The sequence below is a fragment of the Zootoca vivipara genome, chromosome 16 (assembly GCF_963506605.1).
Source record: "Zootoca vivipara chromosome 16, rZooViv1.1, whole genome shotgun sequence".
In the NCBI taxonomy this organism is placed as follows: domain Eukaryota; kingdom Metazoa; phylum Chordata; class Lepidosauria; order Squamata; family Lacertidae; genus Zootoca; species Zootoca vivipara.
The window spans coordinates 21,816,656-21,835,834 of NC_083291.1; the positions used below are offsets into that span (position 1 = coordinate 21,816,656).

Genomic DNA, 19,179 nt, shown 5'->3' on the forward strand with positions numbered 1-19,179 from the left:
AGTTTTCAAAGGCTTACTTTGTAATTTTGAACTTCTGGGATGAGTAGCTCAGGCATTCTTTGTCAGAGCATCTGATTGGAAAACTCACCTTTCCAGGAAGCGGGGTCTCATCATATTTGATATGAAATTGTGGCCTGTTAATACTTGCCACCCTTTTTCTCTGTTCAAAGCTGTGCACCACCTTTTTCACTGTTAAATTCAGATTAAAAATGAGGCTTCCAGCTTTAATCAGTAGATTAATCAAGTAGTATGTGGGGAGAAGAGTTTTAACTATTCCCTTCTCCAGAAATGATCCCCATGAATATTCCTCCATGTGGCGAATACTTGTAGGCAAAAAAAAACTCCCATTGACCCACAACCCTGTTGACAATGCTGTGCATTACACATTTAACTCAATGTGTAGTTAAGCCCTTACTGCAATGTTTGCACAGAAAGAAAAAGTAAAGAAAGAAGCCCATAACTTTGAAAAGTTGACACTGTGTGTGCTTACTCAGAATTAAGTCCTGTTGAGTTAATGGGACTTGCTTTCAGGCAAGCGTGCACAGAAGTGCAGCCATAACATCATTCTGGATCAGGGTGCAAAAGTGGCTGCTGGGTGTGTTGATGCGCAATGGATATCTCGTGTTTCTACTCAGCGAGATCAGAAGTGACCGATTCAGAAAATTATTTCCCAGACACAAGCCCTGTTGTTTCTGCCGTTCCTGGGAAGAGAGTCGCCCCACGGCTCTTTGATGTTCTTCCTAATGCACAGGTTTCCCTTAATGTGGATGGTTCCTCTCACGGCTTTTGAACTGCCGTGACTTTGCTTCTCAATAAACCAGATTCCAGTTCACAAGGGACAACGCCTACTCCTTCGTAATGCTTATAACAGATACGGGCAGCAAGAAAGCTGCTCCATTTTATAGCACGAAGTGGGAGAGGAAATTATCAGTTGCCCTGAACTTGGGGTGGGGGGGATGTCCTTACCAGAGTGGCTTTTGTTTGATCACTAACATTAATGAACATTTTTCTCTCTTCTCCACTCTTATTTTCCCATTTAAGTACATGCAGTTTAGGCTGAGTTCTCACTGAGATGATAAAACTGTGTGTGGGCTGCACTGTGCAGATGTTCAGTAGATTGTTGTGTTTTATTTTTCTGTTGGAAGCCGCCCAGAGTGGCTGGGAAAACTCAGCCAGATGGGCGGGGTATAAATTATTATTATTATTATTATTATTATTATTATTATTATTATTGCAAGTAGGAGGGCTTCACATGAGTCAACGGCCTTGCTTGCTTGCTTACTTACTTACTTTAAAAGGTAAAGGGACCCCTAACCATTAAGTCCAGTCGTGGATGACTCACTTACTAAATAAATTCCCTGCATGTTGGAAACTGGCCTTTCAGGGAGAAGGCTAGTAGACCTCATCTCTTAGAGGGTGTTTTGTCTCCTTCCTATCGGCGGCTAGGGGAGAGGAAGGAAGGAGGAGAAAGGGCTGCTTTCTCCTCCTTCGTTCCTGTCCCCCTGCCGCCGACAACAAGGACAGGTCCCGGGGTTCGGAGACGCGCTGCGCAAGCGCTTCTCCGAACCCCGGGATGTTCTAGCGCCCGTTTACTCAACGGGCTGAATTACACTAGTTCAGAATAAGATTATAGACTGAGAATAGATGAGAGAGGATCGTATTTTTGAATGTGCACCCACATTAAAAACAACGTGTAGCGTGTAGTGAACTATCGCACCAGGGAGAACGGATCTCTGACCTGCTTGGACAGGGTGTGAGTGATGTGTTTTTGTTTTACATCAATAACTAGCTGGCCCTGCACGCGTTGCTGTGTGTTAGTCTGTGCGATGGAGGGTAATAGCCCCCCTTCAGATCCCCCTGAGCCTCAGAGTCCCCCTGAGTCGAGGCGAAATACTGTGGAGAGGGCAGGTTTCATCCCTGTGTCTCCCCCCACCCTGTTGTGACCCATTACCTATCCGGGCCCCCATCCCCCCCCAGGCAGGCCCCTACCTCCACTTGGCAATGTTGGGCCTTGTTGCTGCAAAAGGATCTGGATCGTTGTGTCAAAATTTCAGGACGATCGGTCAAGCGGTTACGGAGAAAAGTGGAGCCCACACTTTCATGATTTTTATATATATAGGAAGATGTGTCGTCCACACATACAAAGTGATGCAAACCAGAATTGCATTGCTCTCTGTCTACCACCTTGGTCAGTGTCATGTGTATTATTATTATTATTATTATTATTATTATTATTATTATTATTATTAAAATTTATATACTGCCATTTATCTGTAGATCTCAGGGCTCTTTAGGCCTCCTTTGCTTTCATTTCTCCAAGTGAACGTTTTAGGCCAGGGGTGGAGAACAGGGGGTGGAGAAAAGTTTTGAGTCAACCTTCTATCATGCTCATCCTTTTGGGGGTTGCATGCAGGTGGGGAGTAGGTGCCAGAAGCAAAAGGTGGATAACACCAGAGGCAAATTGCTCTATTCTAGCCACACAAAAGTCAGAGGTTTGCAACACACACAAACACACATATATTTCCACCCAGCCAAACATTATATCCTAGTTCAAGGATACGTTCCAGCTGGGCAAAAGCTGTTGAGAAGTGTGCAGAGCAGGAGTAGTGAGAGGTGCAATTTAGGGAGCAGACTCAGAGCATGGACTTCCAAGACTCCCATGGGCCAGAGGGGCTTTGGGGGCCACAATAAGCCCCAGAGCCTGAGGTTTTCCGCCCCTGGTTTAGGCCTGCATCAATTTTCTTGTACCTTCTTGCACAGTGAAGTATGGAGAACCTGTGCGTGGCTTGTGTACTTCAAGATGAGGAGAATTTGTGATTTTAGAATACCTGGACAAAGGGCTTTCGCCTTCTGCTCTTCAGTGTTTAATATTACAGCAGGTCCACCCTAGTCAGTAGGCTTAATGGCTATGAAGCCATTGCTAAGACCAGGCATCCCCAAACTGCGGCCCTCCAGATGTTTTGGACTACAACTCCCATGATCCCTAGCTAACAGGACCAGTGGTCGGGGAAGATGGGAATTGTAGTCCAAAACATCTGGAGGGCCGAAGTTTGGGGATGCCTGCTAAGATCATTGGTTGTTTAGTCTGTTTGAATGTTTTGTGTTTGTTTTCACCTAGGTATTTGGTTAAATCTGATTTTGCTTGTTTCTCTTATATAAAAAAAGTTAATTTGTTGTTTGTTGAACCTGTTTGTATGGTTTTGTAATTTTGTATCTTGTTGTTTTTCTCTGTTTATTTTTATTACTTTGTTTCCTGCTTTGGGACTGAAAGTATTCAATGAAGAAGCAGGCTATAAATACTGCAAATAAATAAATATCCAGTAGAACCATTCTTTACGCTTTTGAAACATTGTCATAAGTAGGTATTGTTTTGTGGATGTTAATTGTTCTGGGAAGGAATCAGAAATACTATGGAACTGACTCCCTCAGGCGGTTGTGGACTCTCCTTCGTTGGAAGTTTTTAAGCAGACGTTGGAGAGCTGTCTGCCATGGATGCTTTAGCTGAGATTCCTGCATTGCAAGGGGTTGGACTAGATGATCCTTGGGGTCCCTTCCAACTCTATGATTCTATGACTGGAATTATATTGATATTAGGTGTCTGTTTGATGGCAGAAACAGTAAAAGAAAACCTCTATTGCAGAAGTGTGTCGTATGCTTAGAGTCATCATGGGGTGGAATTACCTAATCTGCATCTAATTTCAAATGCTTTGATGTTACTTTTCATTTGTACTGCATTGTCCTCTCTTGGTATTGAGCAGAAGCTGTGTCCTTTGGATATAAAGTTCATTTCACTTTGTCACATTTTACTGGCATTAAGGCCTGTTATTGTTTTGGAGTCATTCTTGTTATGTCAGATGATATTGTTATTAGTGCGGATGTCTGAGGTAAATCTTTCAGATCTTCTGTTTTTATTGTGCTTATTGCTGTCCTTGTTCTTTACAAACAGAGTAAAATAATCCTTTGTAAATAGATCCCCATAGCATGTACTTGAACGATAGAAGAGTAAGATTATATTTTAAAATAGATTTATTGAGTCTTGTATTTTTGGTAGCAATGGCAATATCAAACGTCTGTTTTGTTTTGTGAGTTTGATGTAGGAGATGTTCCTGGATATAAAACTTTAGGCAGGCTTTTTGAAACAATAATTCTTGTTGGAGTGTCTGTTTCCATGTTTTTATATTCACGAGAGTCTGTTGTTGTTGTTTAGTCGTGTCCGACTCTTCGTGACCCCATGGACCAGAGCATGCCAGGCCTCCCTCAGTTTGGTCAGACTCATGTTGGTGGCTTTGAGAACACTGTCCAACCATCTCGTCCTCTGTCGTCCCCTTCTCCTAGTGCCCTCAATCTTTCCCAACATCAGGGTCTTTTCCAGGGAGTCTTCTCTTCTCATGAGGTGGCCAAAGTATTGGAGCCTCAGCTTCAGGATCTGTCCTTCCAGTGAGCACTCAGGGCTGATTTCCTTCAGAATGGAAAGATTCGATCTTCTTGCAGTCCATGGGACTCTCAAGAGTCTCCTCCAGCACCATAAGAGTCTGTATAATCATTGAAGAAATAAAGAATATGTTCAGCTGATACGTCTTGTAGAAAGAAGTATCCTCTGTTGATAATGAAATAAATTTGTTAATAGATCTAATTTTATAAATCTCAAGTTAGAAATTACAGACCTATATAGATAATATTTTTGTTTATCAATGCAGGTCAACAAGAGAATGCCACCCAGAAATCTTGCCTTGATGAAATCTGGAGAAGAACAAAGAGTGTGTATCGACAAATTCAGCAACAACATCATCATAAGGAAGCCTGTCATTCAGAATACTCCAAGTGATTGTACTTTGCACAGTCCTGCTGGCTCCTCCAGTCTTGAAAGCAGTGCAGCGAGAAATGTCGCCTTCAGTAATGTGGCATTTCTGAATGATATGGGTGAACGGGAGAATGGAAATGAAGTGGGCAGCAAGGAGAAGTTATCCTTGCCATATCTGGGCTTCTGCCACAATTCATCCTTTTTGAGTGACAGATGTGTTGGCTCTGCTGTGGACCCCGTAAGATACTCTCCCATCCACCAAAGAGAGGAAGCATCCCTTTCAGAGAGAGCTGGTATGTTCAATTCTTCTGATTTAGAAAGTGAAGGTGGGGAGTACTGCTCCATCACAGACTATTGCAAAGAGGCACCTGTCCGCCAGGGATTTGACAGCACCAAAACCAAAGAGGTGTGGCATGAAAACCCTGTTTCAAAACTTCAGGGGCCAGAGGCTGTGACAGATGCAAGAACCGAGCCTGTAGTCATGAGTTTCAGTGAAGGGGAAAGCCGAGCCTTGAATTCAGACTTTCAAAGGGAGGAGAAGCATCCGCCGCACAGTTACGTATACAACCACTTATGTACCGAAATGGACACATTAGCATTTCCCTCAGATACTGGCAGTGGCCCCTGTGGTTCACCCAAGGGCAATTATTGCTGTCCTTTGGTTAGAGAATCAGATCAGACTGTAGGCAAGCGTATAGAAAATGCAAGCAATTCCGCAGAGCAACATCTTTCCTCTGAAGTGGCCTCTCAAAACGAGCCTATCTATGCCGAGAGCACGAAGAGGAAAAAGACGCCGCTAAATAATGCCAACACACATGCAAGGAGTGAGCCCTTGGCTTATAGCCCCTGTAAAGATAAGCAAGATGGCCTCTGGAGAGGGAAGGCTCTCCACTTGGACTGCGAAAGAGAGTTCCAAGAATCTGTCACGCAGGTACCAGCGACTATTACCATTGTGGCGGCCCACACAGAAGATGACAACCGGACTATCTTTCTTAGCAGTCCAGACTCAGCTGTAGGGGTCCAGTGGCCAAGTCCTAGCCCAACCTCTAATTCAGATGCTAGGAAAACATCCCCTTTCTCCGAATACAGAGAAATGTCGCAAGCAAGCAGCGAGATGAGCCCAGTGGAAAATGGCCCAGGTCTTCAGTCCCAAACAACTAGCAGAAATGGGATTGGCGAGACTCCTGCTATCCCCCCAAAACTGTCCAAAGGAGAGGGGCCTTTCACACAGCCTGCAAGTTCTTTTGTGGCAGAAACTTGTGATAACAACGGCCATCGGGGTCTTGACATTCCAAAGAACAGCGCAGATAGCACAATCTTTGAGCCCGCATCGTCCGTATGCCCTCATGTGAACAAAATCTCTCCAGAGGAGTCGAACAAAGGTTCAGCGCCCTTGAGCTCTGAGAGGAGGCAGAAGTACTACAATCTCTCCTGGAGCAGGCAGTGCAGGATAGAGGAAGAAGAGGAAGAAGAGCAGGGATTCTTGAAAAGCACACCAGAGACAGAAACGGAGAACCGGGCAAGCAGTCCCTCAAGTATTTCTGATTGCCATCAGGGGGGGAAACACTCTGTCCAGGAGAACAAGATTGCAGGAATGAGCAAATCAGCATCTTTTGCCTTCGAGTTCCCTAGAGACAGGAATGGAATTGAGGAATTTGCACCACCTCCTCCACCTCCAAAGAAACAATCAAGGTACAGAAAAAAAAATGTTTTGTGTGCATGCTTGTTGGTAGCCAAAGATCAATAAGGTTGAGATAAGTGACAAAATCCAGAAGATAATTATCTGTCCTTCCTCCTCTTCCCCACAAATCTGGTGGAACTAACATAGATGTGTCCTTTAGCAGAAATTCCATATATATGAATGTTTCATATATATGGGATTTCATATATATGGATTCATCTAGCTGATGAAATACTTTTTAAACTGAAAAATTACATTAATGGGCTTTGGTATCAATACAATCGTATCTTGGTTTTTGAACAGCTTAGTTCTCGAACGTTTTGGCTCCCGAACGTTGCAAACCTGGAAGTGACTAGTATCTGGTATCTGAAGAAGTGTGCATGCACACGAAAGCTCATACCTATGACAAACTTAGTTGGTCTCTAAGGTGCTGCTGGAAGGATTTTTTTTATTTTGTTTCGACTACATCAGACCAACACGGCTAATTACCTGTAACTGGAAGTGACTGTTCTGGTTTGCGAACTATTTTTGGAAGCTGAATGTCCGATGGGGCTTCTGCAGCTTCTGATTGGCTGCAGGAGCTTCCTGCAGCCAATCAGAAGCCGCTCTATGGTTTCCGAATGTTTTGGAAGTCGAATGGACTTCCGGAACGGATTCCATTCGACTTCCAAGGTACGACTATATGTGCTAAATTATCACTTGGGGGGGGGGGTGTAGCAAAGTACTACCACCACAATTACTGATTGACGCAGGGCTTTTCTATATAACAGGCTTAAATCTGTTCCATTGTCACAGCCTAAGTACCCTGACAATCCTAGTTATGTAAGGGGCTGCCAAAAGAGGATTTCTGCCTGTTCAGTCTCCTGCCTTTTGTGGTGTAACATGTAGAATAGTTCCTAGTGCTGCTTGTGGAAAGTTCAAATGAACTTTTTGCCTCACATGTGCAGAACTCTTGATAAGAAGGCTATACTCTGTCTCCCAAGGAGTCTTTAACACAGCACGAAAACCAGGAGGTCAATTTCTGTATTTTAATTTTTATGCAGTTGTAGGGAACAGTGTGAGTGCCCATTCATGTTTGTGTAAAGTGAATTCCCACATGGTGTTGGCAAGCAGTTCCCAAACTACCCCCTGCCCAACTCATCAGCTGAAAATTGTTGAGGGTTTTGGGAGACCACTTAATGATTTATCCCTTAAAAAAAAAAGTTTTATTGAATATTTTCTTGTGTTACGAAATAAACAATTAAACAAGGGAAAGTACATATAGCGTCTCCACTTTTGATTCATAGAGTCTTTTTCACAGTTCATATTAATGTTCAGTATGAGACACTTAATGCCATAGACATATTACAGCTAGGGGGAGAGAAGGGGGAAAGAAATGGGGAGGGGGGGGATATGGGGGTATTGTTCTATTGTTCTATTGCTTAGTGCTAGTGTGGGAATTTGTGTCAGCATCACATGGTTAGGTCCTTTATTTATTTATTTATCTTTATTGCCATTGCGAGGGGTTGGAGCAGGCACCCCCCAAACTTCGGCCCTCCAGATGTTTTGGACTACAATTCCCATCATCCCTGACCACTGGTCCTGTTAGCTAGGGATCATGGGAGTTGTAGGCCAAAACATCTGGAGGGCCGCAGTTTGGGGATGCCTGGGTTGGAGGATCCAGAGTTTGGTGGGTTGTATTCAGTTGGTTGCAGTGTGGCTTGTTTGTATGGTTGGTGGGGGGGGGGCGTTGTTGGGTAAGGTTAGCCATATTGCTTTTTCTTTTTTCTTTTTGGACCTGTTGTGGTTCTCATAAAGCTCTGTGCTGGTAGATGCTGGATTATTTTAGTCATGTTTTTTTATTGCTGCTTTTATTTCTTCTATCTTGTACTTCATTGCATTTCATAGAATTCAAATTGTAATATAAGAAATTAAAGCAATAAAAATACAATTAAATATCAGTATGAACATTTAACGCCATGAATGTGCAGCACCACAGTTTGGGAATCCCGGCGTTGTCCATTTTATCTGAGGGGGGGGGAAATGGAGGGTAACACCAATAAGCAGAAGAACAAGGACTTCACATGAGCTAGGAAATAGGAGGAAATACTGTAAGGAGAGGCAGTAGCCCAACGTAAAATAAATAGAATCATAGAATAAAACTGGGTTGCCCCTGAAGAAGGGTTTCCCATACACACTGGGCCATAACATTTCTTTATAGTAATCTCTCTCCTAGCACCTTTCCAATTTCCTCTACCAATTTTACCCAGACCATTGCAGCCCTTCTCTTAGGCACCATATGGAAAACTATTAAGAGCATTTTTCTGTGTCTTCGGTGGCTGATGCTCTGCAAATGTAGCATTTGAGTCAGGCCTCTGAAACTTTCTTTTCTTTTCTGTATTGCTGATAGATAAAACGGGTGCTTCGTTCTAATGATTCAGCAATGAATCAGTAACGTCTCTGGAATTCCTTCCCTCCCACGAAAGCAAAAACACAGGTTGGGGGTGGGGTGGGGGAAGCAGATGTGTGTCGGAAAAGGCTTCACTTGCCATGGAAATATCTTCTTTAAATTTCTCTATGTGAATCTGTTTTAAACGCTTGCCCTGCTGAGTTATTTTATCTCCAGCAAAGAGGAAGTCATAACAAAAGGACTTTGACTAGTTGGAAGGTCAAAGATTGACTATGGTTAAGGGGTAATGTTCTTAGGAGAGAGAAACAATTAATTGGAGAAATATGGTTCTCTTACACAGAGATTGTATGGGGCTTGTCCTTTGTTTTCCATGGGGAATTCCTCTGGGGGTTTGGTCAGAGGCCCCATTCTCATGAGAGAGAACAATACGTAGTAGAAGTTACATAGTGGAGTTCCCCTTTCCATGGGTACATACACCCAAGACAGACGTTTTAATGTGTATAAATTTCTATCTGTATTTCAACTTCCCCTTTGTGGGTTTGTGGGGATCAGGTATCTGGCCACTGTTTAGGGAAGCTTTTAATGTTTAATAGATTATTGTATTTTAATGTTTTGTTGGAAGCCGCCCAGAGTGGCTGGGGAAACCCAGCCAGATGGGTGGGGTATAAATATATTATTATTATTATTATTATTATTATTATTATTATTGAAATGTAAGGACACCAGAAATGTAATATGGATGATTGGCTTCCCAAATTGACCAGACGAAATCTCAGGCAGTTGTACATATTATAAAACAGATTTATTAAAACATTTATTGCAATAAATGGTGGCAGTGAGAATGAGTTTCTCATTCTGCCCGACCCATGGGCATACACAGAGTGCTTTTATACCTTTTTTGACAGAGTGAAGTGAAGATCAGCCTTTCTGCAGTACTTCATCAACCAATCAAGAGAGAGCACCCCAAGATGCAAAGTCACCCGCCCAACTCTACTAGGTGGCGTTATGTACCTGGTACCTTCATACACGTGTCTATGTGGAATTTTACAGGCACAATTGTGGTTGTGCTCTACTTAGAACTTGCGGTGGGCTGCATCCTCTTGCTCTTGTGGTTTATGCTAGAATTTCTTAGAAGTGCTGTGTGTGGTTAGATCTTTGCATTAGATGTGCAAACATGCTGTGCCTGTTTGCTTTCTATCAGAGGCAGAGAGATTTAGAATTGAATATACAAAATGGAGTTCCTCTTGCTCTTATGGCCTGACCAGGATTATTCTGGCCCTGGTCATTGCCACCCTATATTCCCTCCTCTTCAATATGGAGATGAAGAACAGGTGTGTTTCTGCATCTCCATTTGATTGACCCATCGCACTACAGTGTTTCCTGGTGTTTCCTGCTTGGCAGGGGGTTGAACTGGATGGCCCTTGTGGTCTCTTCCAACTCTATGATTCTACAGAGGAGCCAGCAGCTTCCCATGCTCCAATGTTAGGCCAAAGGATGGGCAACAGAGAGCAAAGTAAGTGAGGAAGCTTCTGCTGACTTTTCCCAGGCTTGTTATTCAGCTTGTCTCAGAAGGGCTACCAGAAGCTTTATACAGACCAAGGTTCTGCATAGGGCTAAGACAATAAGAAAGAAAATTAATATTATGAGCAGAATCTCTTTTAACTATGACCAACCTGGGAGCCAAGAACTAATCTAACTCCATACACTGGGTAGACCTTCACCGTCTAGGCTAACCTTGTGGTACAGATCAGCCTGCTTCTTAATGTTTTTAACATCACTCTCAACACGTTTACTCTGGTTGTATACCGATGTTAGTTCCCTGATCCGTCCAATATCGGTCACCACGCGTTGAGCCTGATTGATGTACACACAGCAGGAGGAGTTCAGAAGGGCTACCTGGCCAGCTGCGTCTAGTCCTGAGAGTCTGGCCAAAACCTCATGCTTTTTTATTGAGAGACTTCAGAGCCCTCAGAAGATTGCTGGGCTTCAAAGAAGTATGTAGGGCAGAAGAAGGCTAACTGGAAGCTTGCTCAAATGTTAGGTTTTTGACTTCCAGGGAAATAGTGCAAGGCAGATAGATAACTTCGTGGTGGGGGCTGCCTTTTCTACTGAACAGTTAAAATACCTGACCAAGGCTGTTAAATGTTTCTTAGTGTCACCAGAACTAAAAAGGTTCCAGGAACCTCCGGCTGTGATCAGGAACTAGCAGTCATTAAAGACATAGTACATTGCTTTTCTTAAATCAAATAGCAAAATATTTTACAAACAGACCTAAATTTTGTTACCTGGCACATTCAGACCTTCATTTTGAAACTTCTTAACTTAAGGTATACAAGCTAGTGTTTCTAAAACTTGTGAATAACGTGCATTACTAAGCAGTTTCTTAAAAATGCTACCACACATACACATGGGGTTGGAAACTTTCCTAAGGGGGAAAGGATAATTCATTGTTAGGATAGACACCATCAGCTAATTCATAGGGCTATACACAAACTCTGAGAGCCTGTAGATTAAGGCATTCAGTCTGCAGAACTGTCAGTGTAAAATAACCATGAAAGTTTTTTTTTTTTCTGCTTCAGCTTGATGCTATAAAGCAGAGTAAAAATGCTTGCTGAATTTAAGCCTGGTTCAGCTTTTGATTAATCTATTTCCATAACTCCTAAGCATTTTCTGTTGAAGTTTTTAGCCTTCGTGTTGTTAGACCTAACTGGGAACACATATTTGCATTATACAAACATCATTTTTGTCGAAGCACAAGTGCCACTTTCTACTACATTGCATTTCCATTTGAGGCACAACAAAAAAATCGCAATACAGACTTTTGGCAACAAAGGGTTCTTTCTCTCAGGTGGGCCATGAATCTATAATGGCCACACTAGTCTTCAGAGATACTAGGATACTATAGTTGCTGGAAATCTAAAAGCCAAGGGGCTTTAGCCACTGTTTCCAAAACTTTATGTCAGCAGGAAAATACACAGTTCTCTCTCAGCTCAGTACTGGGCTTCAATGCAAATCAGTGGGTTTCAAGAGTTCCTACACAGTTCTAAAGGCCAGGAATATATATATATATATAAAACAATTGGAGGTTTGTCCTAGCTGAGCATTTGGCTACAGAAAGAATGGCTATTGTTCCAGTTTGCCAGAATCAGGAGAGGCTTGCATTAGATATCAGTGGGCTACCAGAAGCTTCTCCCATCATTTCCAAAACCAGAACTGAGGGGTGCACCTGGCCAACTTCTTCCAGTTACATCCCCAACCCAGCTATAGCCCTGTATCACCTAGGGAGTTGCTGGAACCCTCCCCATGGTTCAATTTCTGAAACTGTTTTGGGTCTGTTCGCTCAAGTGAGGCAGGTACACTGCCCTTCCTTCCAAATTAAGGATACTGCTTTGGGGGCAGGTAGACTTCTACTGTGGGTCCCACTCAATTGATGCCTCCCATACAAATATACATACATACATACATACATACATACATACATACATACATACATATATAAGGGTCTAAGATTTACTGCGTCTCCTTGTCTCCTTGATGTTTGGTGCTGCATAAGATGGACATTCCTCAACCCGTGCGTCGAGTGACAGCGTCCGGAGTGTCACAGCAGGGGCTACTTCGGTTTCCCATGCGCTGGGCGTCTTTTGCCGGTCAGACGCTGCAAGGGGAAACTGGTGCACCGTGCGCTGGGTACCCACTCCTGATTAGGTACAGCAGGGTGTGGATCCAGGGGGTCATCTCAGGCACTTTCACCGGATGGAATGGATACCTCACCACCTAGGAATGAAGAGGGTCTCGTCTCCCTTCCTTCAAGGATTCACTCAGGGACTCGCTAGCGTCAGGCTGGAACCATCGTGTCAGGCTCCGCAAGGCTACACGCTCTTCGCTCGAGTGATTTCCTGTAGATAAAAAACAAAGGAGGGGGGGGAGAGAGATTGTCCTTGTAGCTGCCGCTGCTGTTTTAGAACTTCTTGCTGGTTAGTCCACCACCAAACTCTCCGAGGTAGTGCGTCCCACGTATTGGACATTGAGGTGTGTCTGGCACACAGAAGTCATCTCTGGGATGTAGCAGCAGTTCCTTACAGCAGTCTTCGCAGAATTTCACAAGGCTTGCAACAGGATTCCACGTCTGGTCCATCTTTCAGGATCTCCCCGTGGTTTCTCTTTCCTTCCACAGAACTTCATGCATGTGCAGGGTTAAGGAGGGGTCCTTTAAATCCGTATTTGCCTCCCATCCAGCTGCCGACGGCTGAGTTCTGCTAGGATACTGAAGCCTGTTTTTCAAATTATGCAAAGTCTTGTGGTTTCTAGAAGAAGAAAAACTTACAGCTGCTTTGTAGCAACGGGCTGTTTCCGTGAGACATAAAAATTTTAAAGTCAAAGCATTTAGAGCAGTAGTGTTTTTGTAAGCCGAAACATGGACCTCCAAAGCATAACATCTTTTTCTCCCTACTTTCACAGCAACTGTCTTGGTCACACAATGTCACACAATAGAATGTCCGAAATGGCAACACCAGCCAGGCACAGCCACAGTCTCCAAGTGCAGGTTGCAGGAGAAAACAAGTTGTGCAAATACAAATCATGCAGAATCGCTTGTGTAACCAAATAAGGGGGGTTACGCCACACATCTCTGCCGGAGGTTTGAGAGTTATTGAGATGTTGCAGCCTGTCTTCCAACGTAGTGTTAGATTCAAACAATGTCTTTACACACAAATCTCAATTCAGTATAACTTCCTTCTACCTTATCCTGAATTCTTTAGTTGACAGACATTCATTTCATTAAAATATGCACTTCTACAAATTTTCCAACATGTTGCTGTCACAAAAACATATGAAATGGGGTTGCAGGTAGGAGGGTTAAACCCTTTAAACGTAGTTTGCTTTTTGAAGGACTCAAATGTCTCTTTTTCCCCATTCTTGTAAGTTTCCCCAAAAACTAAAGTCTGCACAGTTCCAACAGGACTTGGGGAAAAGATTTTAATTGTTCAAATAAAATCTATTGTCTCTTGCGTTGTGAACTACTTAAGTACATAATTTTTCTTTTCTTTTCTTTTGAAGCCAGCTGAAGCATATGAAAACATTTTCTGAGCACCGTTACTGGCATTTTGTCAGTATCCTGTGCGGCGGTAGCCTCATTTCTAGTGTGGTGAATAGCATTCTAAAGGTTGCAGAGATGATTTTTCTGAACCAATCCTCCGCTGTCTGTTTGTACAGCCCTTTTAGGCATAAAATCAGTCTGATGCTTCTTTTGGCTTTTTGGGGCTGTTTCAAGGATATTTAAAAACAGAATACTGGGTGCCTATGTTTATAACAAAGTCCAGATGCAGGTAACTCTTAAGTCACCTTGACCATGGCTCCTTGCCATGCCTGCCAAGCCAACGAACTCTCTTCTGCTGGGACCCCCTTGTCCCATCTTTCTCCGAACACACTTCCTTCCTCTTTTACATTGACCGAGACATCTCCGTCCTTTAAGGTCCAGTGGTTCCTTTCCCTAGCAACTGACCTTCACCAGTGACCTTTGAACCCCTTCTGGTTCCTCACTGGTCCTTGAGCCATCATTTGTTGCCGTTTAACCACTGCCTTTCTCTTCCTCTTCTTTCTCACAATGCCTTTCTTCTCTTTGGGGGAATACTGGTTTGCACCACCTTTTTTCTCTGAACTTGTTGTTGGCAGGACTTGTAAATTAAATTTCTTTTATGGCATTCTGAATTTATCTATCATGAATTTTAGGGAAATCACATTTTTCCCTCCTCTTTACCACACTCCTCCCATTTATGGCCCTGTAAAGTATCCCCTCATTCACAGCACACACTGCAAACTTTGCCACACATACCATGCATTGGACACTTTACCACACTCTACCTCCCAGTTTTTCCTTGTTTCCTAAGTATCTATTTGTCAGGGGACCTCCTCCCTACTGACTACTAACATACACATTTTCCTCCTCCCTTTGCCTCTTACCCAAAGCGCCTGGTTTTCCCAGTTGACCTCTGATTAACTGAGTACTACCAACACGCTGGAGATGTGATCAGGATCTCCCTTCCCCTCATTAAAGGGGGCCAATTCCCTTCAAGGTACCTTTTCCCTTTCTACTTACCCCAGCCGGCTTTTCCTGTTCTTCCCTTCCAACCTCGGTCCTTTTGCCTCTTCATCCAGGGCACGGAAACTCAAGGGCCACCTCTGATCCTCCGGAAAAAGTCTGCCGGTGTGCACCAGACCAGAGGCGCCGTTAGGAATCTGCGCCCTGTCCAGTGGGGCAAAAGGGGACTGCCTCTGGTTCAGGGAAATGCCTTCATCCGAGTCACGCACGGCACCAGAAATGTAAGGACACCAGAAATGTAATATGGATGATTGGCTTCCCAAATTGACCAGACGAAATCTCAGGCAGTTGTACATATTATAAAACAGATTTATTAAAACATTTATTGCAATAAATGGTGGCAGTGAGAATGAGTTTCTCATTCTGCCCGACCCATGGGCATACACAGAGTGCTTTTATACCTTTTTTGACAGAGTGAAGTGAAGATCAGCCTTTCTGCAGTACTTCATCAACCAATCAAGAGAGAGCACCCCAAGATGCAAAGTCACCCGCCCAACTCTACTAGGTGGCGTTATGTACCTGGTACCTTCATACACGTGTCTATGTGGAATTTTACAGGCACAATTGTGGTTGTGCTCTACTTAGAACTTGCGGTGGGCTGCATCCTCTTGCTCTTGTGGTTTATGCTAGAATTTCTTAGAAGTGCTGTGTGTGGTTAGATCTTTGCATTAGATGTGCAAACATGCTGTGCCTGTTTGCTTTCTATCAGAGGCAGAGAGATTTAGAATTGAATATACAAAATGGAGTTCCTCTTGCTCTTATGGCCTGACCAGGATTATTCTGGCCCTGGTCATTGCCACCCTATAATTACATTGCTGCTGCTGCTGTGCCAGGGAGTGTTTGGGAGGACTGCTCCCCCTGAAGCCCACTTCCACCTGGGGCTTGGGGCAGGTCCCCCACTCCTCCACAGCTTTTGAGGCTCCTGGGAGGCCTGGAACATTGCTGCTGCTGTGAGTCCTGGAAGGACTGCTCCCCCTGAAGCCCACTTCCACCTTGGGCCCGGGGGCGGGACCCATACTCTACCACAGCTTTAAGGCTCCTAGGAGGCCTGAAACAGTGCTGCTGCTGCTTTTCTTGTAATTCTGATGTGTTTGTAACTTTTATTGTTTTTGGTTTTTGTTTATCGTTTAGTCTGTTAGTTTGTTTTCTGTATTGGTTTTAAATTCGATTTTAAGGGGAGGGGTTAATTTTAGTTTGTAATTTTGTCTTTGTTTGTATTGTTTTATTGTATTAGTTTGTTTTCTGTATTGGTTTTAAATTTGATTTTAAGGGGAGGGGTCAATTTTAGTTTGTAATTTTCTGTCTTTGTATTGTTTTACTGTATTTTTTGATTTACATAGGTTTTAGGGAGGGATTTTTAGCCGGGTGTGGGAATCTGTTAAATTTTAGTGTATTTGTAATTTTTATTGTTTTATTGTGTTTTTTGTGTTTTTCTTTTGTTCTGTTCTTTGCTGTTTTTTACAGAGGTTTTATTTTGTTTTTAAGGGGAGGGGTCAGGGCTGCCCGGGAGGGGGTCCCAGCAAGCAAAATGGCTGGGGCAGATTCCACAGGGGGTGATGCACTGGGACAACCGATCTCAGTGGTCACGGGTAGGAGGAGGAGTTACGCTAAGACCAGACCATGTCATTACCGAGGAGGCAGACTTAGTCGTTGTCTGAGGACTATCCCTGCCTCCGGGTCTGGTCCTGACCGGACGGATATTGGAATCAGCAAGGGATACCCACATGACCTGAAGGTGCTGCTGTGCAATGCCAGGTCGATGATGAATAAGACCACTGCCATTCACGACCTGATTGTGGATGGAGGATTTGACCTGGCATGTGTGACAGAGACCTGGTTGGATGAAGCCGATGGGCCCGTTCTTGGCGCTGCTTGTCCACCAGGTTTCTCTTATGCACAGCAACCCAGGCCATCTGGGCGGGGAGGGGGGGTTGCAGTGATTTTTAGGAAGTCATTAGTTTGCACCAGGCGTCCTATTGGTAAGACTGAGTTTTCTTAGTGCATGTTCTGGAAGTTGGGCAATAGGGGCAGTACAGGATTCCTTTTGGTGTACCGACCTCCCCGCTGCACCAAGGATTCCCTGCCCGAGCTGCTTCAGGTCGTGTCGGATGTGCTCCTGGAGACACCTAGCTTGGTTGTCTTAGGGGATTTTAACATCCATGCCGACACGACCTTACAAGGAGCTGCTCAGGACTTCATGGAAAGCATGGCCTCCATGGGGCTGTCCCTGAATAAGTCTGGCCCAGCTCATAGCCGCGGACATGCCTTGGACTTGGTGTTTACCTCTATGGATGTTGGTGATCTGACATTAAGTAAAAGCGAAACAAAAGAAGTGCCATGGTCAGATCACTTTCTGGTGCAACTGGACTTCTCCGCAACCCTTCCCCTCTGCAGAGAGGTGGGACCGATTCGGATGGTCCGCCCCCACTACTTAATGGATCCAATTGGCTTCCAGAGAGTGGTAGGGGATGTTTTATCCCATGTCGATGGCCTTTCAGCTGATTCCCTGGTGGCCCGCTGGAATGCGGAGTTAACCAGCGCTATTGACTGTCTGGCTCCGAAGCGCCCTCTCAGATTGCATGGAGCCCGGACAGCCCCGTGGTTTTCCCCGGCGCTGAGGGCGATGAAACAGTCGTTGAGACGGCTAGAGCGCCGGTGGCGGAAAACTCATTTTGAATCAGACCGGACACGGGCTAGAGCTCAACTTCGAGCCTACCAAGTGGCAATGGCGACGGCGAAGAGGACCTTCTTCGCCGTCTCCATCGCATCTGCAGAAAACAGCAGCAGGAGACTCTTCCAGGTGGTTCACAATTTAGCGGAACCACCTGCTCCATCCGGGCCCAGTACGGGCCACATGATCTCCTGCAATGATTTTGCAAAGTTTTTTGCAGATAAAGTCGCTCAGATTCGGGAAGAGGTAGACTCCACCGTGGGAGCAGGGCCGGGGCGGGGGAGTGCTAGAGTCCTGTCTAGTCAAGTTTTGTGGGATCAATTTCAATCTGTTACCTCCGAGGATGTGGACAGGCTGCTTCGACGAATGAAACCAACCACCTGTCTCCTTGATCCTTGCCCATCCTGGCTTATAAAAGCTAGCCAGGAAGGGCTGGGCGATGGGCTTCGCGGGTTGGTAAATGCTTCTCTCCATGAAGGAGCCTTCCCAGACCCGCTGAAAGAGGCGGTTATTAAACCGCTTCTTAAAAAACCATCTTTAGATCCGGCCAATATGGCCAACTATCGCCCAGTCTCAAATCTTCCATTCTTGGGCAAGGTGATTGAGCGAGTGGTTGCTGAACAACTTCAGGCACGCCTGGAAGAAGCGGACCATTTGGATCCCTTCCAGTCAGGATTCAGGCCTCATCATGGGACCATTTGGATCCCTTCCAGTCAGGATTCAGGCCTCATCATGGGACTGAAACTGCCTTGGTCGCACTGGTCGATGATCTCCGGCGGGCTAGGGACAAAGGTAAGAGCTGTTTCCTTGTTCTGCTGGATCTCTCAGCGGCTTTTGACACCATCGACCATAACATCCTTCTGGATCGTCTAGAGGGTTTGGGAGCTGGGGGCACTGTCACGCAGTGGTTCCGCTCCTTCCTCCTGGGCCGTGTTCAGGAAGTGGTGGTGGGGGATGAGTGTTCAGACCCCTGGGCTCTCACTTGTGGGGTGCCTCAGGGTTCTGTCCTCTCCCCCATGCTTTTTAACATCTATATGCAGCCGCTGGGAGAGATCATCAGGGGGCTTGGGCTGGGTGTCCATCAGTATGCTGATGATACCCAGCTCTACCTCTCTTTTAAATCAGAACCAGTGAAGGCGGTGAAGGTCCTGTGTGAGTGCTTGGAGGCGGTTGGAGGATGGATGGCGGCTATCAGATTGAGATTGAATCCTGACAAGACAGAAGTACTGTTTGTGGGGGACAGGAGGCGGGCGGGTGTGGAGGACTCCCTGGTCCTGAATGGGGTAACTGTGCCCCTGAAAGACCAGGTGCGCAGCCTGGGAGTCATCTTAGACTCACAGCTGTCCATGGAGGCACAGGTCAACTCTGTGTCCAAGACAGCTGTTTATCAGCTCCATCTGGTACGCAGGCTGAGTCCCTACCTGCCCACTGACTGTCTCTCCAGAGTGGTGCATGCTCTAGTTATCTCTCGCTTGGACTACTGCAATGCGCTCTACGTGGGGCTACCTTTGAAGGTGACCCGGAAACTACAACTAATCCA

At 44.9% G+C, this 19,179-nt stretch overlaps 1 protein-coding gene across 6 annotated transcripts in view; it reads left to right on the top strand.

Annotated features, from left to right (window-relative positions):
- The window catches only part of PRAG1 (PEAK1 related, kinase-activating pseudokinase 1), a 97,337-nt gene that overhangs the window by 48,384 nt on the left and 29,774 nt on the right, over positions 1–19,179 (top strand). For all 6 annotated transcript variants that reach the window (XM_035140797.2, XM_035140796.2, XM_035140798.2 and 3 more), the window contains exon 3: positions 4,698–6,493. In XM_035140797.2, coding sequence (XP_034996688.2) covers positions 4,698–6,493 — 1,796 coding nt within the window. The remainder of the gene's footprint in view (positions 1–4,697; positions 6,494–19,179) is intronic.